The sequence below is a fragment of the Neoarius graeffei genome, chromosome 1 (genome assembly GCF_027579695.1).
Source record: "Neoarius graeffei isolate fNeoGra1 chromosome 1, fNeoGra1.pri, whole genome shotgun sequence".
Taxonomy (NCBI): domain Eukaryota; kingdom Metazoa; phylum Chordata; class Actinopteri; order Siluriformes; family Ariidae; genus Neoarius; species Neoarius graeffei.
In genome coordinates, this window is record NC_083569.1 from 119,254,747 (window position 1) to 119,279,819 (window position 25,073).

Sequence of the window (25,073 nt, forward strand, 5' to 3'; positions counted from 1 at the left end):
GGACCTTCTTGCTGTGAGGCGACAGCGCTAACCGCTACACTAACCACTACGTACCGCCACCCGGTAGCATTTATGATAAATATGAAGGAAGATATCATGAAAAAAAAAAAAATGGGTCCCCTATTGGTCCATGTGGCTCCTGCTCATAAATAAAACAGTTTTCTGATCCCATGTCTATACAGTAAATGCAGCATATATATTTACTCTACGAGTCAGTAGCCATAAAAATAAAGAGTAATCCAAAAATGAATAATTAAAAAAAAAAAAATCACAGAAGTAAAATATACCAAGTGTCTGTACTTTATATTATTCTACTCTTACCTCTGACAGTTTTCAAAACCGAAACCTCTGAACCGAGGCTGACATACACACGCTGTCACCATGACCCAAACTCTTATGAGCTAGAGCTCAGTGTAACACACTTTCCCTCTGCAATAAGCATAAACATGTCTGAAAGCAATTTCTTTAGTCTCGTCCATTTATTTTGAATGGTGAACTGAATTGAATACACTCACCGGACATTTTAATAGGAACATGTGTATGCGCATGTACAGTACAGTGCGCGACTATTACACTCACATTCTTACAGCACGATGGTGTAGTGGCTAGCGCCTCTATATGAGGCAGTAGACACAACAAAAACAATTTTGACCTTTTTGGTGACCTTGACCAGATGACCCTCAAAATGTTGGAAGTTCTATTTGAAACCAATGTCCATCTATCCTGAAAGTTTCATGAAGATTGATCAGTCATTTTCCCATAATATTGTGAACAAAAAAAAACAAAAGAAACACAACCAAAAACGATACCTCGCCCCCTGGAGGAATCCGTCCCAGGCGAGGTAATAAAAGTGATGATTAGATCTGATGAACAGGGCAGATGATCAGTGGAGCTGAATTTTTACCTCCATCATTGAGACTGGGGCTGAAGTATGGATAAAGTTTCTCAGTGAAATTCTGACCACTGAAAGAGTAGATAAGAGATTTTGCATCAACATCATAGAAGGAGATCAGACCCTCCTCATAATCTACAAACACCCCCACCTTCTGAGGAGCCTGTTTCAAGGAGAGGGGGACAGAGGGAGAATCACAAGCCTCATATTCAGTCTCATTCCACAGCCACACACTCCATTGCCCATCTTCAGGACTGGCTGTAATCTTCCCTTTCCTGTTAATGGACTCTCTGGCCACTCCTAAATCCCACGCAGTCTTCCCTCTGACCTGCACCTCATAGTAAAATCTCCCTGAGGAGAATCCCTCCTTTCCCAAAACATAGACATAACGATCAAACCTCTCTGGGTTATCAGGGAGATTCTGTCTCTTGTCTCCACATGTAACTTGTTTCCCATCATCAGACAGGATGAGTTCAGGATGAGCTGTATCAGGATCCAGAGTCACATCCACTGAGAGACAGAAACACAGTGAACATCAGTTTTTTCATTGCACAGTGTGGAACAGGGAAGAAATATATATTTAGTCATGTGACCAATAAGAGCTCACAAACCTGCATATTGTTGAATTCTCTTCAGTTCTGTTTGGAAAATAATTTTAGACAATATTTGAGTAAATGTTGACAGATTTAATTAAATGTTTGTGTTTTATTAATTAAAACAAAATACTGGAAATATATGTAATGTGTCTGTGTAATAAACACTTACTAATCTCTGGAACCTTCTCCATTTCCTCACTGAGAGTTACCTGAAGCTGAGACAGAGCTCTCCTCAGAGTCTCCTCACTCAGATGAGAGTTAATTGTGACGTCAGTCCAGTCCTGGGTGTGTGGAGGGCTGCACAGTGACGGGTAAATCTACAGTACAGCAGGAGAGAGGAGAAATCCCTCAGCATGGGGACTGCTGTCCTGTCATGTGCTGCATTGCTATTGAGAAACAGAGGGACTCTGACCTGTAGGAGGTGGAGGTGATCATCAGTGTGTGAGATCTGCTCCAGCTCAGTGTTTCTCCTCTTTAGCTCAGTGATTTCCTGCTCCAGCTCTTTAATGAACTCTTCAGCCTGCATCTCTGCTGCTTTCTGCTTCTCCTCCATCACCATAAGCAGCTCAGCCTGACTTCTCTCAATGCAGCGCATCAGAGCACTGAAGACCTTCACACTGTCTGCTTTCTCCTTCTCTGTGTTTTTCTAACAGGAGACAAATTGAGAAATTGTTTTATTTCATGTGATTAGATCATAATCTCTGAATGTGTTTTTATAAAGGAGCTATTTTGTACGTGAGTTAAGAGACTCACTTTATTGAGTTCTACAGAGTGTCTGATTTCCTCAATCTTCTTCACTCGCTCCTGGATCATCTGCTGAACTTCTGCTTGTGTCTTTCCCAACTCAGTCTGAGAGAAAGATACACACAATACATAAATTTACACTTTTTAACCACTAGATGGAGTAAATTCACTCAGTGAACTCCAAGGTTTCATTCTGTCTCCATCTCTAATAAAATCTGCACTGTGTACATTTTTAGGAAGTATGTTTTTTTTTTTTTTTACTGATGATATTAATTTTGTCATCGGAGTGTGCTGGAGCAATGTGTACATTAAAATAATAATAATAATCTTCTTCTTTTGGCTGCTCCCGATTACGGGTCGCCACAGCGGATCTTTCGTCTCCATTGCTCCCTAGTGTCTTCAGCATCCTTCTCTACCACACCTGCCCCTTTCATGTCCTCTCTCACCACATCCATGTATCTCCTCTTTGGCCTTCCTCGTTTTTGCGTGCCTGGCAGCTCCATCCTCAATATTCTCCTTCCAACATGCTCTGCATCTCTTCTTAGGATGTGCCGATACCATCTCAGTCTCATCTCTCTTAGCTTAATTCCCAAGCTCTCCACATGTGCTGTCCCTCTGATGTGCTTGTTCCTTATCTTGTCCAACCTTGTCACTCCCATAGCAAACCTTAACATCCTTGTAAAGTTCACTAGGTGTGGGTGGAGCACAGAGGACGGCAGGACAGAGACTGAGTTCGCACAACTCTTTTATTTTCACTTTTCAGTGCAAATATTTTCTACTCTCAGCCACACACGCACACACATTCCAGTCATCTGGTTGTGGAGAGAGCTCCCTCTGCTCTCACTCTCTCTCCTTAAATAGGGCGCGGTCACTGGGGAGACACAAACAGGTTAATTTGCCGTCAGGTGTAGTGATTCTGCCACTTACCTTCCCTGACTCCACCCTCCTGTCACAGACCGGCGCTTGACCACGCCCCCGCTGCCACATACCCCCACCGCCCGACTCAGGCCGGGCGGCTGTCCGGCCTGCAGCCGACTCCCCCCTTGACGGGAGAGGAAGTCCGCCACAACCATCTGCGCCCCCGGCCTGTGGACCACCTTAAAATTGAAGGGTTGGAGTGCCAGATACCAATGGGTGATCCGCGCGTTGGCATGCTTCTTGCGGTGGAGCCACTGGAGGGGAGCGTGGTCCGAACAGAGGGTGAAAGGGCGCCCCAGCAGGTAGTAGCGGAGGGCGAGGACCACCCACTTGATCGCCAGACACTCCTTCTCAATAGTGCTGTAGCGCCCCTCACGCACTGACAGCTTCCTGCTAATGTACAGGACGGGGTGGTCCTCCCCCTCCACCTCCTGGGACAAAACCGCCCCCAGCCCTCTGTCCGACGCATCGGTCTGCAACATAAAAGGGAGAGAAAAGTCAGGGGAGTGTAAAAGTGGCCCCCCACACAGTGCAGCCTTTACCTCAGAGAAAGCCCGCTGGCATTGCTCCGTCCACTGGACTGGATCTGGTGCCCCCTTTTTAGTGAGATCAGTCAGCGGGCTGGTGATGTCTGAATAATTAGGCATAAACCTCCGATAGTAGCCAGCCAGCCCCAGGAACTGTCTCACCCCCTTTTTGGTCTTGGGCCTCGGGCAGGCCGCAATTGCTGCTGTCTTGTTAATTTGGGGACGTACCTGCCCGTTGCCCAAGTGGAAGCCCAGATACCGTACTTCCACCCGCCCAATCGCACACTTCTTTGGGTTGGCTGTGAGACCCGCTCGCCTCAGCGACTTAAGGACGGCCCTCAGGTGTTGTAAGTGCAGCTGCCAGTCATTACTATAAATGATTATATCGTCGAGGTATGCGGCCGCATAGGTGGCGTGGGGGCGGAGGACCCTGTCCATCAGCCGCTGAAATGTAGCAGGCACCCCAAACAGCCCAAACGGAAGTGTGACGAATTGGTGTAAGCCGAACGGTGTGGAAAAGGCCGTTTTTTCCCGGGATAATGGAGTCAAGGGGATCTGCCAATAACCCTCTGTTAAATCCAGCGTCGAGTAAAAATGAGCCATGCCTAGCCAATCGAGCAACTCATCAATACGAGGCATTGGGTACGCATCGAATTTAGACACCGCGTTGACTTTTCTATCGTCCACAAAGAACCGGACCGACCCATCGGCCTTGGGTACCAAGACCACCGGGCTGCTCCAGTCACTGTGGGACTCCTCGACGATGCCCATTTCGAGCATGGCCTCGAGTTCTTCCCGAACCACTTTTTTTTGTGCTCGGGTAACCTGTAAGGGCGGCTATGCACTACCACCCCTGGGGGCATCTCAATGTGGTGCTCTATGAGGTTGGTGCTGCCGGGCAGGGGCGAGAACACGTCCGAAAACTCGGTCTGCAACTGGGCAACCTTCGTGAGTTGGGTCGGGGAGAGGTGGTCTCCACAGGGGACCGGAGAGGTACGCGATGCCAATGTTCCCTTTTGAACCTCCAGCCACAGCTCCGCCTTCTCCGGAACCACCGACACCAATGCCACGGGGACCTCCTCGTTCCAGAGTTTGAGTAGGTTGATGTGGTAAATCTGTAGCGCCCCTATCCGTTCGCCTCACCTCATAGTCAACGTCCCCGACTCGCCGTGTGACCTCAAAGGGCCCTTGCCACTTGGAGACTAATTTGGAGCTCGATGTGGGCAACAGTACGAGTACTTTCTCTCCCGGTGCGAACTCCCTAAGGCGCGTACCCTTGTCGTACAGGCGGGCTTGCCGTTCTTGGGCCTGCCGCAAATTCTCCTGAGTTAGGTGCATGAGCGTGTGGAGCTTTGCGCGCAGGTCAATAACGTATTGGATTTTTTTTTTACTTGGGGAAGGTCCCTCCTCACAATTTTCCCGCAGCACATCTAAGATGCCGCGCGGCTTACGCCCGTATAACAATTCGAATGGGGAGAACCCCGTGGAGGCTTGGGGGACCTCTCGCACTGCAAAGAGCAAGGGTTCGAGCCATCTATCCCAATTACGTGCGTCCTCACTTACGAATTTTTTAATTATGTTCTTGAGGGTGCGGTTGAACCGTTCAACTAAACCGTCCGTTTGTGGGTGATAGACGCTGGTGCGGATCGGCTTAATACCCAATAACCCATACAGTTTGTTCAGTGTATGTGACATAAACGAGGTGCCTTGGTCAGTCAGAATCTCTTTCGGGATTCCAACTCGGGAGATAACGCGGAAGAGTGCCTCCGCAATACTGCGTGCTGAGATATTGCGAAGATGCACTGCTTCCGGATATCGCGTTGCATAGTCCACTAGAACTAATATAAAGCGGTACCCTCGTGTTGACCGATCTAATGGCCCGACGAGATCCATCCCAATTCTTTCGAGCGGGGTCTCGATTAATGGTAGAGGGCGCAAAGGCGCTTTTGGAATGGCCGCTGGATTTACTAACTGGCATTTGCGGCATGCCGTACACCACCTACGGACATCGCCGCGAATCCCTGGCCAATAGAACCGGGCCATTATTCGGGCTAGTGTTTTGTCCTGCCCTAAGTGTCCAGCCATGGGATTAAAGTGAGCCACCTGGAATACCAATTCCTGGCGGCTCTTCGGAATTAAAAGCTGCATGACTCGCTCCTTAGTTTGAGTGTCCTGCGTCACTCGGTATAACCTATCCTTCATAATCGCGAAGTAAGGGAAGGACGGGGTGGCGTTCGGCAGGAGCGTTTGACCATCGATTACTCTCACTTGGTCAAACGCATGCCTCAGAGTCTCATCTCGCGACTGTTCTAATGGGAAATCTGCGAGGGATTCCCCAATAGAGAGAGGAGGAGCCGGCGGCTCCTCACTCTGATGCGGAGATGACGTAGACGGCTCTGTGACAGCTGCTCCCGCCAAAGTGACACCGGGACCTCCCCCTGTTAAATGGCAGGACCTACTCTTCACTAAATGTGTCATTAAATCCCGAAATCCCGGCCAATCAGTCCCCAAAATTAAAGAGTGGGTAAGGTGAGGACTAACCGCCGCCTTCACTATGGCTTTTTCCCCTCTGAAAAAAATGTGGACTGACACCAAAGGGTAGCGGTGAACATCCCCGTGCACACACAACACCTTCACCCCTGTGCTCCCCCCAATGCCTCGTTTTGAACCAGGCTTTGGTGAATTGAGGTCTGATTACAACCAGAATCCACCAACGCCTGATAGGTAGCCCCTTGGATACTCACCGGTATGCGATACGCTCCGGCCCGATCGAGGGCGCCCTCTGGCGTGTCTGGGATCCGAACCACCGTGCCCACTTCCATTGCCTTGCACTGCTGTAGAAGATGGCCCGGCTCCCTGCAGCGCCAGCAAACTGACCCGGGCTTTCCCTCTGCACCGGTGTTCTGGGGCTCACTCACCTGAGGTGGGGGAGAGACAGACACAGAAGGGAGAAACGGGAGGGCACCACGGGTGCGGCGGGCCGGCTGGGGTGGCGCCGGCTCCCATCTCCGCGGTGGGGGAATGGGGCAAGGAGGAGACACAGAAGGAGGGGGAGAGAGAGAGAGAGAGAGAGAGAGAAGAGGAGAGAAGACGCCGTCTGCTCTCCTGCCACCGGAACAGCCGCCAAATGATCCTCCGCCAGCTCGATTGCCTGATCCAGCGACGCCGGGCGGTGGCACTGGACCCACTCCGCGGTTCCTGTTGGTAAGCGAGTGATGAATTGTTCCAGCACCACCTGGTCGATGATCCTCTCGGCGTCGCGGTTGTCGGCCCTCAACCACCGCCAGCAGGCATTCCGGAGCTGCTGGCCAAACGCGAACGGCCGGCCAACTTCCTCCAAGCACAAAGCGCGGAAGCGCTGGCACTGTTGCTCTGGTGTGCGCCCCACGCGCTGGAGGACGGCCCGGCGGAGGTCCGCGTAGGCCAGCCGGTGATCGGCGGGGAGCTGTAGCGCGGCCCACTGCGCCTCTCCCATTAGGAGGGGGAGAAGGCGCGCCGCGCGCTGCTCCATCGGCCACCCCGAGGCTTCTGCGACCTGTTCAAACAGCGTGATGAAAGCCTCGGGGTCGTCCTGCGGACCCATCTTGGTAACGGTGAGGGGAGACGGGCCCGCGGCCGGAGCGCTGGTGGACCCCGCCGACGCGAGGAGGTGCCGGAACGCCTCGCGGTCTTCCTGCTGGGCCAGCACCAGGGCTTCGAAGCGTCGCTCCTGTTCCTTCCGGAAGATGATGAGCGCCTGGTGCTGGCTTTGCTGGGCTGTGGCGAGGGCGTGGACCAGGTCGGCGAACGGGGAGGACTCCATGGGGCTGATCGGCTGGTGCTCCATTCTGATCCCGGGTTTCGGCACCACTGTAAAGTTCACTAGGTGTGGGTGGAGCACAGAGGACGGCAGGACAGAGACTGAGTTCACACAACTCTTTTATTTTCACTTTTCAGTGCAAATATTTTCTACTTTCAGCCACACACGCGCACACATTCCAGTCATCTGGTTGTGGAGAGAGCTCCCTCTGCTCTCGCTCTCTCTCCTTAAATAGGGCGCGGTCACTGGGGAGACACACAAACACAGGTTAATTGCCGTCAGGTGTAGTGATTCTGCCACTTACCTTCCCTGACTCCGCCCTCCTGACACAGACCGGTGCTTGACCACGCCCCCGCTGCCACAATCCTCAACTCCGCCACCTCCAACTTTGCCTATAATAATAATAAGATTAATAATAAGATAGCTTTTTATTATCCCACAAGGGGAAATTTACATTGTTACAGCAGCAAAATATATAAAGAGAAAAAGATAGGCAGTGAAGGAGTAGTGCAAAAGTACTAAGTATAAAGAAAGGATATATATAAAAGAAATAAACTACAAATTTAGAGATTAAAAAAATTAACAAATTTGCATAAATTAACAGGTTTGTAGATAGTTAACATAAGTGTATTGCAAAGGTGGTATTGCACGTGTAAGTATTGCACAGGTATTATTACCAGTATTACCCAGGTAGTATTGCACAAGTAAGTCGGTATATTGCACAAGAGCCATTTTAACCATGTGTAGCGAGCAGTTCGCTGTAAAGTACTGATGCTGGTAGTCAGTGCACACAGTATACATTATAGCAGAGGGGTATCTATGGATGTAGAAGTGATCTGGACAGTATTGTTGATTATTGTGAGGAGCGTCTGGTGCTGTGCTTGGTGAGGTGCTGGCTGTACAGTCTCACAGCAGTAGGGAGGAAGGAGCTGCTGTATCTCTCCTTAACACACCGCAGATGGAGGAGCTGGTCACTGAACTTTACACAATGTTCATGGACACTGAACTGAATATAATCCATAACACCAGTAATTATCTCAAATCTCTCTCCTGAATGATTCACTTCTCACTGCACTTGTGTGACATTTTCTTCAGTATGTCCTTTAGTGTAAATGCATTTTTCATATTGATCCCTTTCTCCTGAAACCACTTGAAATTCAAAATGCAAATTTCAGGAGTATTTTAAACACTTCATATTAATTTTATTTAGTAATTAAAAATGCGGGCGGCACGGTGATGTAGTGGTTAGCGCTGTTGCCTCACAGCAAGAAGGTCTGGGTTCGAGCCCCATGGCCGGCGAGGGCCTTTCTGTGCAGAGTTTGCATGTTCTCCCCGTGTCCGCGTGGGTTTCCTCCGGGTGCTCCGGTTTCCCCCACAGTCCAAAGACATGCACATTAGGTTAACTCGTTACTCTAAATTGACCGTAGGTGTGAATGTGAGTGGTTGTCTGTGTCTATGTGTCAGCCCTGTGATGCCCTGGCGACTTGTCCAGGGTGTACCCTGCCTTTCGCCCATAGTCAGCTGGGATAGGCTCCAGCTTGCCTGCGACCCTCTAGAACAGGATAAAGCGGCTAGAGATAATGAGATGAGATGAGAATTAAAAATGCATTATTGTCACGGTGTATTAAATGTCCTTAAGCACGAAGTACATTTTAATTCTCCAAGCAGGAGACAGTACAGTCAGTGTCATGCTGTTATTGGAAATAATCAGTGGGGAAGTGGAGTTACTGTTCACACCCAAATGTTGATTATTTTTCAATCACAGCATGTCCCAAAGTGTTTTATTCCACTAAACCCACAGCAAGTTGGCAAATATTTACATTTTATTATTAAGTAATGACATCATTTTTTATTCATTTGTTGTTACATTTAATGATCTGTGAAACTGAACTGTAATGTCACAGAAATCAAGTGAAAAACAACAACACAAACAGGAAGTAGAGTCATCTGTAGCACTGCTTACTGTGAAATGATGGAGGGTCGGCTTCCTCTTTTACATTAATTTTATTTGTCTGCTCAAACGTGCAACCATCAGGAACAACACACAGCATGAACGTGTTTTCTATCTGCCTCCAAAACATCCAGTCCACTGCCATAAAGCGTCTTCTTCTTTTTTAATGGCGGTTGGCAAACAACTTTTGGAAGCATTACCGTCACCTACCGAAATGGAGTGAGAGTCTGGATATCTGAGTAATACTAAAAAATAAATAAATAAATAAATAAATAAATAAACCCTAAATTCTTCTAATCAGACCAGGTCCTTCCAAGAAGTGAAACAAAAACCTAAAGCAAACTTCGCCTGAATTTTTCTGAAGAATTCTATTTATTTTTAAAGGCACAGATGAGTAGCATGCTATAGATGCACAATGGTGTAACATAGGGAAAAAAATTAAATTCAGGTTTTGATTTTATGTACTGAAATAACTATTAGGCACAATTTTTACAATATCTATATAAATTAGTTGTTTTTACCCATTTTGACCTTGAAATCAGCATTTTAATGATTACCCATAATGCATTGTTTATCGCAAGAAAACAAGCAGAAACGTCATAAGACAGTGGAAATACTACCTTTACTACCTTCACGTGGCGTCTTTCTCGATCATACGTGCCTAGAAGCATACCTTCTAGAACATTCCTGGGTGGTCACGGACTGTCACGTAGCCTAGTTCGGTTGTGAAACTCACTAGGATGGAGAATTTTTGCGAGTTGAGTGGCAAACTTTTGCGCCGCAATTTCTCTATTCTCGAAATTTGTAACCTGAAACCCTACAAGAAATGTTTCATAATGTTTGGGATTTTGAAAAATGCTTCTAGCAAGTTTATTTCGCTGTATTTTTCCGTGAAACTTGGCATAAATCATCCTTAAGTGATGAGCATGACATTGTTATTTTGGTACGGGTCACGGAGTTAGTTGGAAGCGGGAGGAAGCGGGAGGAATGAGAGTTTCTCAACTACAGCAGCACTTCTCACCATAGATGGCTGGCGTGTTTCACAGTGTTTGGGATTTACTAAATCGACTAAATCTCTAGATCTACTGAAGCTACGAGGATATAAGTCACCAGGATTCTAATTTACTGGGTGAGAAGTATTATATATATTTTTTGAAAGGTTTATTCACGCTACAAGTCCATGAAAGTTGGAATTGTGCGTGAAGGGGTTAGTTAGATTTTGGTAGCATGACGCACACAACAAGCAAAAGAAAAAAAAAATTCTTCCGAATTTCCTTGCTTTATCAAAATTATTTTGAGATACATTAAAAGACTGTGTGTTTATAATATTTAAGCGATTTTTTATTATAGAGAATATTTGATCAAAACTTTCAAAACAGCATTCAAAGTGATTTTTCACGGGTGTAAATGTTACGCGTGACGTCCATAATTACGTTAAATTTTAAGAACTAAAATTCTGTTAAAAATTCTAGATTTGTGCTATCATTCCGGGGTTTTGCTGAATAATACTTTAGGGAGTTCTCTTACAATGCTGAAAATTCAATGAGTTTTGGTGAAATTCTAGAAAAGTTATTTACATTTTAACGCGCCTGATAGCGATTGTGCTCACACAGCGTGCTACTCATAACACTTTCTGCCTCTCGCTCTTGGATAAGTTGCTGCCTCTCCTGGTCAAACTCCCTACAGTCTTCTAGAACATGCTCTACGGTCTCAGCAGCATCACATACACTACACTTTCCATCAGCATGCTTTTTTAAAATAAATAGAGTACTGTCCAAACCAGTGCACCCAAACCTCATCCTCGAGATAATATCTTCCTCGTGAGTGGATCTAGCAGTTGGTCTTGCACCGCCCACAAACCTTTGAATACTGTAATATTTCCTACCAGTGTTAGCATTATTCCAGTCACTTTGCCATTTTCCCTTGGACTTTGACTTGACTATCGTTTTAATTTCAGGTTTACTATTATGAATATCTATAGTGATCTCAGGAGATTCACATGCCTTCTTAGCGTTCTTATCAGCTGGTTCATTACCTCGTACTCCTAAATGAGCTGGGACCCATAAAAAACTGACATTTGTATCAGAGTTTAATAGTCTACTTATCATCTGTACAATTTCTAAAACAATGTCTTGTCTGGACTGCGACATAGCACTCTGGATGCTCATCAATGCAGATGCATTTATGGGTCTGACGCGATTAGCACCCCATTCCTTGGCCTGTTGCTCTCAACCCAGGACAGGGCAATAAGAATAGCTACTAGCTCAGCTGTGTAAACTGCAAGATCAGTACTCAATCATTCTTTTTTACAGATCTTGAGGCTAGGTATTACAAATGCAACACCAACTTTACCTTCTATTGACTTTGATGCATCTGTAAATACCACAAGTTTATCTTCATACACATCTCTAATATGATACTCAACTATATCTCTGTTGATTTCCTCATTCATTTTCAATTCTAACAGGTCTAGGTCAACGAGAGGTTCTCTCAATAGCCACAATGGAAGAGCTGGATAAGACACTGATGGACACACATTAAGCAACTGGAGGCCCATTTCACTTGCTTTCTGAGATATAATCCACCCAAAGCTTCTAACTTGAGACTTGTCTCTCTCTTGGCAGTGAATTAAAGAAGAATAACTCATGTGGTCTTCCTTTTGCCCTCTAAGGTTAGCCCAATAAACCAGAGTTAACTGATCCCTCCTGATATGAAGAGGCATTTCACCCATCTCAACCTGAATTGCATTAACTGGGATAGTTTTCATAGCACCACAACATAACCTCAAAGCTTTATTTTGAATAGCATCCAACTTAATTAAGAGTGACTTAGATGCAGATCTGTAAGCCACACACCCATAGTCAAATGCAGATCTCATGAGGCTAATGTTAATAGTTTTCATGGCTGGCCTGCTTGCACCCCAATCCACCCCACGCAAACATCACATCACATTTAAAACGTTTTTACATTTCTCAATCATCTTCTGTATATGTACAGACCATGTTAGCCTCTTATCAAACCATAGGCCTAAATATTTGAAGCAATCGACTCTTTCTAGCTCTTTCTTATCTATAGAAATTCTAAATCCCCATTCAAGGGCCCACTTTTGGACAGCATCCACTGACTGCTGCATGTTATTCACAATAAAGTTAACATTTCTACCCCTCTTCTACATAGCCCCATCGTCTGCAAACAATGTAACATTAACTGATCTCTGTAAGTCTTTAAAAACATCATTGATCATAATCAAGAATAGTACTGGGCTGATAATACTACCTTGGGGCGTACCATTCTCAACTATATACTCATTACTAAATTCTTCATTAATTTTAACTATAACCCTCCTACCAGATAAGAAGTCTCTAACCCACTGGAACATTCTTCCTTTAATTCCCATCTGTTACAACTTAATAAGAAGACCCTCTCTCCAGACCATGTCATAGGCCTTTTCAACATCAGAAAATATGGCCCAAACGGTCTCTTTATTAACCTGAGCTTTCCTTATTGAGTCCTCCAGGGCAACTATTGGATCTATAGTCCCCCTTCCCTTCCTAAAACCACTCTGGTAGCTATATAATAGATTTATAGTTTCTAACCAGTAGACCAGCCTGTCATTAACCATTCTTTCCATTACTTTACCCATTTGAGAAGTTAATGCTATAGGTCAGAGGTGGGGACTTGAGACTTGGACTCGAGTTGACTCGAGTCACTGTTTTCATGACTTGACTTGACAAAACATGAAAATACTTGAGACTTGACTCGGACTTGGAAGTTTAAGACTCGGGACTTGACTTGACACACGATCAAATCATCAAATCAAGTTTATTTGTATAGCGCTTTTAACAATAAACATTGTCGCAAAGCAGCTTTACAGAATTTGAACGACTTAAAACATGAGCTAATTTTATCCCTAATCTATCCCCGATGACACGATGACTTGAGTGACTTGAGTGTTATTTCCATCGTGTTTTTATTGTGAAAATAAAATGTAATATGCACATACTTCAGTAATTTTGATTGCACTGCCGTTGCGTTGTCACCGCCCTGTCCATCAGGCACGCTCTCTGCGTGGGCTATATATCACACCCCATGCCACGATGTGTTCACAGATTTCACATCATATCATCATGTCAGGCTACCAGGCCACCAAAACAATGGTTTGAATGACTACAATTTAGAGAGCACAACTCTGTAACTGAACAGGTGCATTGGATATTTCCCAGTGAGGTAATTTAAAAAGTCTCTGGGTAATTGTTCAAGGAAGGATGAATCCCGTGCACTGTCCTTTCCGTATTGTTCCCGAAACGTTGCACTTGTGGTAAGGAGGACAGTGCGTTAGCCACAACCGAAACGTTGTGAGCAAAGTTCCTGTGGAAAGGAATGCTCGGGATGCATATTTCATTTAACATTTATTTTCGTAACAATCTATTATAGCGGGAACCAAGACTCCCGCGCCAAAGTCATTCTATATGTCCCCGCTCCGCACAGGCTGAGGCAGCCTCGGAGAGCGAGAGAGCGCTTTTGCACACACCTCTGGAGCTTGTCATATGGGGTAAGATGATGTCACTTTTGCACGGGCGAACAGGTCTTCTTTTTGAGACCTAAATTATGTCTGACACATTTCTCTATCCTTTGTTTTTTTTTTTTTTACTGGCGCAAACATACATCGAAGTCACTTCAGGTTTCTCCACGTGTATCTTATTAATAATAATCATCTCATCTGACGTGATTAGAGAATGGAGGAGCTCATGCCCCTGTTAACCCAAGGTGTCGTCCTACCCTCTTTTAACTACGCACATAACAGAATGCCAATTCTCTGTTTATTTTTCTTGTTGGCTGATGACAATGTGAGAAACTTAGTTGGCTTTCAATCTTGCAATCAATTTTGCCATCAATAAATAACTTTGTGACATTATTACTGTTTTGTTTTATTCCATGATGTATCTTACAGAACATGAGTATTTAAAATGCAAATATTTAACAGGTTGGGCACATGTGCCAGGGATGTTTACTGACATTTGCTTATGTATTGCCTTTTCAATGTATTAAATTCATATTCTGCTGCTAAAATTACACCAATACGCCTAAGGTGACTTGACTTGGACTTGACTTATTATTGGACTTGACTTGACATAGCCTGTGACTCAGTGGCGAACCGTGAGCACTACAGCTGGGCCTTCACCTCAGCCCTCATATTGATGAGAAAATAAATAATCGCGGCAAAGGCACAGAGGATGACTTGAAAGCGTTAAGTAACTGATCGTTTAATTAACGACGACAAGGATGTAAACAAACAGACCATAACATCACAACTTCCCCAACAGGAAACATTGCATAAAACTCGTGACCTTAAAAAAAAAAATATATATATATATATATATATATATATATCTATGCTAACAGCACTATTAAATAACAGCGTACAAAAAAACAAACACAATCTTCAAATCTTCAAACTGTAATGCAATTTCAAATGAATAATTCTTAAAGTTGGCAATAAAAAGACATATATTTTAAATTGACATGAAGTACAAATAGCCTACATTTCCATTTCGGGAGGTGCATCAAATAAAAGTCTTTTTATAGTTCCCGCTACACCCCCTTAATTTTACAGTGATTAAAATGGGAGAATGAAAATAATAATGATCACCATCATCATGAATTCTAATTGTGGAGTTGGTCTTCCGTTTTTTATTATCTCCAGCTTTTCGGTGAAAGGTCGCCTTGAAAAAGGCGATGCTAGCAAGCTAGCCACAACGTCGCTCTCGTTATCCGCCATTCAACTCTCAACCACTAATTCTATCAATTTTATTTTGCCCGCTGCTGTCCTGTCGGCTAGGACTTCATGAAGGCCTACAATCTTTTGTTTTTGTCCCGCCCACTTAAAACCAAACATTGATTGGTCAATTTCCCCATCATTCTCCATATCAAAATACATAGCTCAGGCCTTCTCAGGGACTTGTGAAGTCCTAACCAATTAATGAGCTCGCTCTCCATGAGGGACGATTTTGATTGGACAGTGTGTTTCAGCCAGTAACCCTTTCATTGCTGATGTGAACTTGACAGTAAACTTAACTGAAGAACACGTGAGAAATGTATTAGTGTATGGTATTAAATTAGACAGTTTTTAAAAAAATATATGCATATTTATATTATTTATTAGCTACTTTTGGTCCAAAATTTTTAAGGCCTTCTCTGAAGGCCTAGAAGGCCCTGACGGTTCCCCTCTGCTGTGACTTGACTTGCCCAAGACAAAAAAGACTCGGGACTTACTTGGGACTTGAAGGTTAAGACTTGAGACTTACTTGAGACTTGCACATGTGTGACTTGGTCCCATCTCTGCTATAGGTCTGTAGTTACTTGGGTACTTTGCATCTTTCCCAGGTTTCCTAATAGGGATGATAACAGACTGCTTCCATTCTGCTGGTGTTAGGGTTTTGCTGGGATTCGAACCTGGTTCGTTGGTGTGATAATCCAGCAAACCCCCACTAGGCCACCAGGGGGATGACTCAAATGCAGAGGCGAGGCGGAAGTAGAAAAAGAATCAAAAGGTTTATTTAAACTATATACACTATATACAGGGCAAAACAAAAAGACAAAAAAAAACCAAAGAGTATAATCCAAAAGAAAAGCAAAGTGCAAAAATACAAAAGCTAAGAAGATCAAAAAACACAGTACAAAGGAAACTGGAGATAAACATAACAGCACAAAGACTCCGTGACAAGAGGACTGAACTCAGGGGTATAAATAGACAAACTAATTAAGGACACAGGTGAAGATAATTAGGCAATTAACACAAACACAAAACACAGGAACAGTGGCGGCCTCTAGAGGCCAAAATAAACACGACATGAAAAGGAAATAACAGCGGCCTCTAGAGGCCAAAACAGTGCTAGTCCTAACAGGACCCCCCCCTCTAGGAGCGTCTCCTGACGTTCCCAGGGCGATCCGGATGGGCCGAATGGAAGTCCCGACATAGTTCTTTATCAAGGACATCCCGAGCAGGAACCCAGCAGCGCTCCTCAGGACCATAGCCCTCCCAGTCCACCAGATATTGCAACCCGCCGCGGACCCGGCGGGAGTCAAGCAGGCGATTCACAGTGAACACAGTCTGCCCCTGGAAGATGCGGGGGGGTGGGGGGTTCCTAGGGGCAGGGGCATACGTAGACGTCAGTACGGGCCGTAACAGGGAAACATGGAAAGTGGGGTTGATCCTCAGAGTCCGGGGCAACTGGAGCCGGTAGGAGACAGGGTTCACCCTGCGCACCACCTTGAAGGGGCCAATGTAGCGAGGAGCAAGCTTGCGGTTCTCCACCCGCAGTGGAAGGTCCTTAGTGGACAGCCAAACACGCTGCCCAGGGCGGAAAGCGTGTGCAGGTCTTCTATGGCGGTTGGCCTGAGTCTGGTTGGTTCTGGAGGTCTGTATGAGGGTCTTCCTGACCTTGCTCCAGGTCTTGCGACACCGTCTCACATATTGGTTGACCGAGGGCACCCCCGCGTCCTCCTCCTGGTCCGGGAACAGAGGTGGCTGGAACCCGAATTGGCACTGGAATGGCGACAGCTTGGTGGCCGATGACTGCAGGGTGTTGTGGGCGTACTCCGCCCATGGCAGCCAGGTGCTCCACGATGTCGGGTTATCCATAGCCAGGCCTCGCAGGGTGGTTTCCAGGTCCTGGTTGAGCCTCTCCGTCTGACCATTGGACTGTGGGTGAAACCCAGAGGAGAGGCTGGCAGTGGCTCCGATGACCTTGCAGAACCCGTGCCACACTCGGGAGGAGAACTGGGGCCCTCGGTCTGAGACGATGTCCTGTGGAAGACCAAAGACTCGGAAGACATGATTAAACAAAAGTTTCGCAGTTTCAAGAGCAGAGGGGAGTTTGCACAGTGGTATGAAGCGGCAGGCCTTGGAGAATCTGTCAACTAAGACCAAAATGACCGTGTTACCTTGTGACTCAGGGAGACCCGTGATAAAGTCGACTGCCACGTGGGACCAGGGACGCCGGGGAATGGTCAGAGGATGCAGGAGACCCTGGGGACGCTGTCGTGGGTTCTTGGTTCTGGTGCAAACCTCACAGGACAGGACAAATGACCTTACTTCCTTCTCCATGTTAGGCCACCAGAAGCGTCTTTTCAGGAAGTCCAGGGTCCTCCGAGCTCCCGGGTGGGCGGTGAGAGGGGAAGAGTGACCCCACTGGAGAACCTTGGCCCGGGCTTGATGTGGGACGTACAAGAGGCCTGGTGGCCCCGTCCCAGGACCGGGGTCCTGGCGTTGGGCTCGTCGGACAGCCTCCTCAATACCCCAGCGGACAGGGGCCACAATCCGGGACACAGGGATAATAGGCCCGACTTCATTCTCCCTGTTAGTGGCAGAGAACAGTCTGGACAGTGCGTCAGGTTTGGTGTTCTTGGAGCCGGGGCGGTATGAGAGGGTGAAGTCAAACCGACTGAAAAACAGGGCCCACCTAGCCTGTCGAGGGTTCAGTCTCTTGGCTTGCTGGAGGTACTCCAGGTTCTTGTGGTCAGTCCAAACCAGGAATGGATGTTGTGCTCCCTCCAGCCAGTGCCTCCACTCCTCAAGGGCCAGTTTGACCGCTAGCAGTTCTCGATCCCCCACATCGTACCGGGACTCAGCAGGACTCAGGCGGTGGGAGAAGTAAGCGCAGGGGTGCAGCTTTCCTTCCGAACGTTGAGAGAGCACCGCGCCGACACCACTGTCCGAGGCGTCCACCTCCACGATGAATGGTTGGGAGGTGTCCGGGAGAACCAGAATGGGTGCCATGCAGAAGCGGTCCTTGAGGTCTTTGAACGCCTTTTCTGCCTGAGGAGACCAGCCATAAGATCCACCTGTCCCTTTGGTGAGGTCAGACATGGGTGCTGCCACAGAACTGAAGTTCCTGATGAACTTGCGGTAGAAGTTAGCGAATCCTAAGAACCGCTGAACCTCCTTAACGGACTTGGGAGTAGGCCAATCCCGGACGGCCAGGGTCTTGGCAGGGTCCATTTGGAGTTGGCCTGTCCGTACAATAAATCCCAGAAAGGAGACCTCGGGAACATGAAATTCGCATTTCTGGGCCTTGGCGAACAGATTGTTCTGTAGCAGCCTCTGGAGAACCTGGCGGACATGGTGGCGGTGCTCCTGCACGGTCTTGGAAAAGATAAGGATGTCGTCGAGGTAGACAGTTGAAGCAGCCTCTGCTGAGTCGGTCATGACGGAGTCTTTCTGTTAGGGTTTTGCTGGGATTCGAACCTGGTTCGTTGGTGTGATAATCCAGCAAACCCCCACTAGGCCACCAGGGGGATGACTCAAATGCAGAGGCGTGAGGCGGAAGTAGAAAAAGAATCAAAAGGTTTATTTAAACTATATACACTATATACAGGGCAAAACAAAAAGACAAAAAAAAAAACCAAAGAGTATAATCCAAAAGAAAAGCAAAGTGCAAAAATACAAAAGCTAAGAAGATCAAAAAACACAGTACAAAGGAAACTGGAGATAAACATAACAGCACAAAGACTCCGTGACAAGAGGACTGAACTCAGGGGTATAAATAGACAAACTAATTAAGGACACAGGTGAAGATAATTAGGCAATTAACACAAACACAAAACACAGGAACAGTGGCGGCCTCTAGAGGCCAAAATAAACACGACATGAAAAGGAAATAACAGCGGCCTCTAGAGGCCAAAACAGTCCTAGTCCTAACAGCTGGGATGACTCCTTCTGTCCACACCTTATTGAATAAGGTCAACACCACCTCCTTCCCTTTATCAGTCAAATTCTCCAACATTGCGTAACAGATCATATCCTTCCCTGGGGTAGACTTTCCAACTTTCTTTAATGCACTATTCAGACATGCCAACCATTATGGTTTGCCCGTAATCATTGTGGTTTCGGTGGTCCAATTACGCTATTATGACTTTGAAGTCGATTATTACGGTTTTTGCTCATAATTGATATTTTCAAATTTGCCGCCAGAATTCCCACACTTGCGATTTCCCAGTCTCCCGGCAGAGGCTGGGTTCCCGCGGGTCCTTAAAAAGTCTTAAATACAACTTTCGGTTTTCAAGGCCTAAAAACGTCTTAAATTGTTTGGAATGACTGGAATTTTCGAAAGGGAGGTATTAAATTTAATATTGGACCGAACAAGTGAAATGTCTCCATCCGGTTTGGGGTATTTTTTTAACCGTAATTTTAAAAGTGACCAGCGCACCTTTTGGGGGCAGCATTGGTTCTGTGCGTTCTGTGCATTCTGTAGATTAAGAGCTAACGCTAGGAGGCTACTGGAGGCAGTGTGGTGTGGTGCAGTGGGTATGGTTGGTGTGGTGCGGTGGGTATGGTTGGTGTGGTACGGTGGGTATGGTTGGTGTGGTGCAGTGGGTATGGTTGGTGTGGTGCGGTGGGTATGGTTGGTGTGGTGCGGTGGGTATGGTTGGTGTGGTGCAGTGGGTATGGTTGGTGTGGTGCGGTGGGTATGGTTGGTGTGGTGCAGTGGGTATGGTTGGTGTGGTGCAGTGGGTATGGTTGGTGTGGTGCGGTGCGGTGGTTGTGAAGAGTGAGAGATGCGCAGGTAGCTTACGCGGGCGTTAGAAAGCGCCCCCAAAATAAGGAGAAGACTCGTTTGCGATAAAAAGCGCTGGATCGCACAAATGTGTGTAAAGCCGGTACCGCAGCGCTGGGGACACGGCGGACTGGGAAACTGTTTTTTCACGGACACGAGGCGCGCGCGCGCGTGTTAGAGGTCAAGCACTCCGGAGTGAAACGCAGGGGGGTTCGCGCATGCGCACAAGAGTCAGGTTGAAAATGGGGCTAAAAGGAAATACTACTAATAATAATAATAATGATGAGCATCATTTTTTACATAATTAACATTGTTTATTGTACTAAGTTTAATATAAATATATAAACAGCCTTTATTTCAAAACTCAATTAAAAAGAACTACAGAAAATACAAGAATTCTAAATATAATACAATATAAATAATTTGTATAAAACGTTTTTTAGTTTTATTACCTATCGTCTACAACAGTGTTTTTAATATAATAATAATAATAATAATAACAACAACAACAACGGGCGGCACGGTGGTGTAGTGGTTAGCGCTGTCGCCTCACAGCAAGAAGGTCCGGGTTCGAGCCCCGTGGCCGGCGAGGGCTTTTCTGTGTGGAGTTTGCATGTTCTCCCCGTGTCCGCGTGGGTTTCCTCCGGGTGCTCCGGTTTCCCCCACAGTCCAAAGACATGCAGGTTCGGTTAACTGGTGACTCTAAATTGAGCGTAGGTGTGAATGTGAGTGTGAATGGTTGTCTGTGTCTATGTGTCAGCCCTGTGATGACCTGGCGACTTGTCCAGGGTGTACCCCGCCTTTCGCCCGTAGTCAGCTGGGATAGGCTCCAGCTTGCCTGCGACCCTGTAGAACAGGATAAAGCGGCTAGAGATAATGAGATGAGATGAATAACAACCACTAATAATTAGTAGTAGTAATTATTATTGATTATTAATCATTACTACTTATGAATTAGTGATTAATAAGTATTAGGGATTATTAAATGTTATAAAATTAAGTTATTAAAAATTATTACAAATAATTATTAAAAAGTAATAATTGGTAGAATACAAACAAATTAAATAGTGAACATTGATATAAAATAACTGTACTAAATCAAATCAAATCAAATCAAGTTTATTTGTACAGCGCTTTTAACAATAAACATTGTCGCAAAGCAGCTTTACAGAATTTGAACGACTTAAAACATGAGCTAATTTTATCCCTAATCTATCCCCAATGAGCAAGCCTGTGGCGACGGTGGCAAGGAAAAACTCCCTCAGACGACATGAGGAAGAAACCTCGAGAGGAACCAGACTCAAAAGGGAACCCATCCTCATTTGGGCAACAACAGACAGCCTGACTATAATATTAACAGTTTTAACAGGTATAACCCTCAACTGTCCTCATGGGGCCGTCCTTCACAGGAGTGGGGCGATAAAACTCCGACCAGACACAGGGCACCAGGATGGATCAAGCAGGTCCGAGGGGCAGAAGAGGCCAGCATCTCAATCCCAGGATCAACATGTAACTCAGAGGGACAGATGGGGGGGAGAGAGAGAGAGAGAGAGAGAGAGAGAGAGAGAGAGAGAGAAAGAAAACACGTTGTTAGGTATGCCCTAAAATGACAAGTATTAAATCTGTGTGGTAGGCTCGCAGAGACGAGAGTCTTTACATCAGGCATGACGCACAATGGCATGTTAATATGGTAAAAAATATATCATGACCTGCTCTGGCTGGATGCTTGATTGGGTGATGGGAGCACACTCCTCAGCAATGATGAGATGCAGATGGGACCCTTAGGCCTGGCCAAGACAATTCAGTTACATTTCACCGTGTCTGGGACATGCGACAGAATGTCTGACGGCCGATTCCCTGCAGGCTACGATAGCCAGTCGAGGTCCCCACCGTCTCCACCAAAAGATTTCCTGTTGACTCCATGTAACTCAGAGGGACAGATTTGGGGTGGGGGGGGGGGGGGGGAGAAAGAAAACACAGGTGGTTAGGTATGCCCAATGTCACCTGAATAAGTAGGAACAGTATACATATTGCACCGAGTACAAGCAGGGACTCCGGCAACTAACTATGACAGCATAACTAAAAGGAGAGAGCCAGAAGGTAACACAGGCATGAGGGAGCCCCGGGACATAAAGCAGCCAGCCACTGCACCGTCAACAAACTCGAGTGAGCAAGCGAGTGGGGACTGACAGCATCCATACATCCCAGTTTACCAAAACACTCTATGTCTGAGGACCCTCCAGATCTACTCCTTTACCTCATAAACACCATTAACAAAAGGCTTGACTAAACAGATATGTTTTCAGCCTAGACTTAAATGCTGAGACTGTGTCTGATTCCCGAACATTACTTGGAAGGCTGTTCCATAACAGTGGGGCTTTGTAAGAAAAGGCTCTGCCCCCTGATGTAGCCTTCACTATACGAGGTACCAGCAGATAGCCTGCACCTTTTGATCTAAGTAGGCGTGGCGGGTCATAGAGGAGCAGAAGTTCACTCAGGTACTGTGGTGCGAGACCATTTAGTGCTTTAAAGGTCAATAGTAGTATTTTATAATCAATACGAAATTTGATTGGGAGCCAATGCAGTGTGGATAAGACAGGCGTGATGTGGTCATATTTTCTAGTTCTAGTAAGGACTCTTGCTGCGGCATTTTGAACTAACTGGAGCTTGTTTATGCACTTATTGGAACATCCAGACAGTAAGGCATTACAATAATCCAACCTGGAGGTAACGAAAGCATGGACTAGTTTTTCTGCATCATGCAATGACATTAAATTTCTTATCTTTGCAATATTTCTGAGATGAAAGAAAGCTATCCGGGTGATGTTATCAATGTGAGTTTCGAATGAAAGACTGGGGTCAATAATCACTCCGAGGTCTTTTACTGCTGCACGTGAAGAAACAGAAAGGCCATCCAGAGTTACTGTGTAATCAGAAAACTTACTTCTAGCTGTATGTGGTCCTAGCACAAGTACTTCAGTCTTGTCAGAGTTAAGCAGAAGGAAATTTATAAGCATCCAGTGTCTAATGTCCTTAACACATTCCTCAATTTTATTAAGCTGGTGTCTCTCATCAGGTTTTGCAGAGACATACAACTGTGTGTCATCAGCATAACAGTGGAAACTAATACAATGTTTATGAATAATATCGCCCAGAGGTAACATATATAGAGAAAAAAGCAGTGGACCCAAGACAGAACCTTGTGGAACACCAAACTTTACCTCGGTACGTCTAGAAATATCACCATTTATATCGACATACTGATAACGATCAGTTACATAGGACCTGAGCCAGGAGAGGGCCATTCCCTTAACTCCCACAACATTTTCTAGTCTATCCAAAAGAATGGAATGATCAATGGTATCAAATGCTGCACTAAGGTCAAGCAACACAAGTAGCGAGACACAGCCCTGATCAGACGCCAACAGTAGGTCGTTTACTACTTTAACCAGTGCTGTCTCTGTGCTATGATGAGGTCTAAATCCTGACTGATACATTTCATGGATGTTATTCCTATGTAAATATGAGCATAACTGCTGTGCCACAGCTTTTTCAAGGATCTTGGAGATAAAGGGGAGGTTTGATATTGGCCGATAATTGGACAGCTGACAGGGATCAAGGTCAGGTTTTTTAATCAGGGGTTTGATAACTGCTAGTTTAAAGGATTTGGGTACATAGCCAATCATAAGAGAAGAATTTATTATTTTTAGAAGCGGTTCAATTACTCCAGGCATTATCTGTTTGAATAGATGTGTCGGTAAGGGATCTAGTACGCAAGTTGAGGCTTTTGATGTAGAGATTAATGAAAGTAATTCAGTTTCTTTTAGGGGAGTAAAACATTCTAACTGATGATCTGATACAGTTATATTGTTAACTACAAGGTCACTTTCATTGTCTAACCTTAAATTAGTAGTTTGAATTTTTTGTCGGATATTCTCAATTTTGTCATTAAAAAAATTCATGAAGTCGTTGCTACTACATACTGCAGGTGTGCATGTGTTGATAGTGGACTTATTCCTGGTTAATTTTGCTACAGTATTAAATAGGAATCTAGGATTATTTTTGTTATCTTCTATTAGGGAGGAGAGATATGTTGATCTCGCAGCACTAAGAGCTTTTCTATACTTCAGGAAGCTCTCCTTCCACGCCAATTTGAACACTACCAATTTTGTTTGACGCCATTTACGTTCCAATTTTCGAGTGGTCTGTTTTAATGTGCGAGTGTCATCATTATACCAGGGTGCTAATTTTTTGTCTCTGACCATTTTCCTTTTTAGAGGAGCTACATTATCTAAAGTATGGCGGAATGTTGACTCTAAGCATTCAGTTGCCTGATCGAGTTCTGCAGGGGCTGACAGTGACCCAATCAAAGTTGACAGCTCTGGGAGATCATTTATAAAGCTCTGTGCAGTAGTTGACGTGAAAGTACGTTTAATACAGTAGCGTGGTGAGGTGCATATATTATTACTCAGACATATTTTGAATGAGATGAGACAATGATCTGAGATAACTTCAGACTGTGGAAGTATGACTATATTGTCTATGTTTAATCTGAATGTTAGTATTAGATCAAGGGTGTGACCACCATTATGGGTCGGTCCTATGACATTCTGCTTAATCCCGACTGAATCTAAGATGGACACAAACGCTGTTTTTAAAGGGTCTTCTGGGTTATCAAAGTGAATATTAAAATCTCCGACAACTAAAGCTTTGTCTAAGGAAATAACCAGATCTGAGATAAAATCTGCAAATTCAGAAAGAAACTCAGAATATGGCCCCGGGGGCCTGTAAATAATAAGCAATGGAATTAACTGGGTAGACTTATTTTTCGAGGCTACATACATTATATGAGTATGAAGAACTTCAAATGTATTAAATTTATAACCAGGTTTGTGTGTTACACCTAGATAATCGTTATAAATAACCGCGACGCCTCCTCCTCTGCCAGTTAGACGAGGCTGGTGTATATAACTGTATCCAGGAGGACTCGCTTCATTTAATGCTATATATTCATTTGGCTTAATCCATGTTTCTGTTAAACACAGTACATTAAACTCCTGATCAGTAATGAGTTCATTAACCATTAGCGC

The 25,073-nt window shown here is 45.4% G+C and overlaps 2 protein-coding genes across 2 annotated transcripts in view; both read right to left on the reverse strand.

The window, feature by feature from the left end:
- Positions 1-9,462, reverse strand: part of LOC132882715 (E3 ubiquitin-protein ligase TRIM39-like) — a 29,103-nt gene extending 19,641 nt beyond the window's left edge. The window contains exon 1 of the mRNA XM_060915816.1: positions 9,440-9,462. The gene's annotated coding sequence lies outside the window, so the exon portion shown is untranslated. The remainder of the gene's footprint in view (positions 1-9,439) is intronic.
- LOC132886114 (E3 ubiquitin-protein ligase TRIM21-like) lies at positions 858-19,212 on the reverse strand. Its single transcript, XM_060920676.1, has 5 exons — positions 19,156-19,212; positions 2,242-2,337; positions 1,901-2,134; positions 1,658-1,805; positions 858-1,402 (listed from the first exon to the last, which is right to left on the reverse strand). Exons 1-5 carry the CDS (start codon positions 19,210-19,212, stop codon positions 858-860), a joined length of 1,080 nt encoding a protein of 359 aa, XP_060776659.1.
- Positions 19,213-25,073: the final 5,861 nt, after the last annotated feature.

Coding starts and splice junctions, on each gene's coding strand:
- LOC132886114 (XM_060920676.1), bottom strand. CDS start 19,212: ATGTTGGAGAATTTGACTGATAAAGGGAAGGAGGTGGTGTTGACCTTA. Junction 1,806..1,900: donor ATCACCTCCACCTCCTACAG/GTCAGAGTCCCT, acceptor GCTGTACTGTAG/ATTTACCCGTCACTGTGCAG. Junction 1,403..1,657: donor GGAGAAGGTTCCAGAGATTA/GTAAGTGTTTAT, acceptor TCTGTCTCTCAG/TGGATGTGACTCTGGATCCT.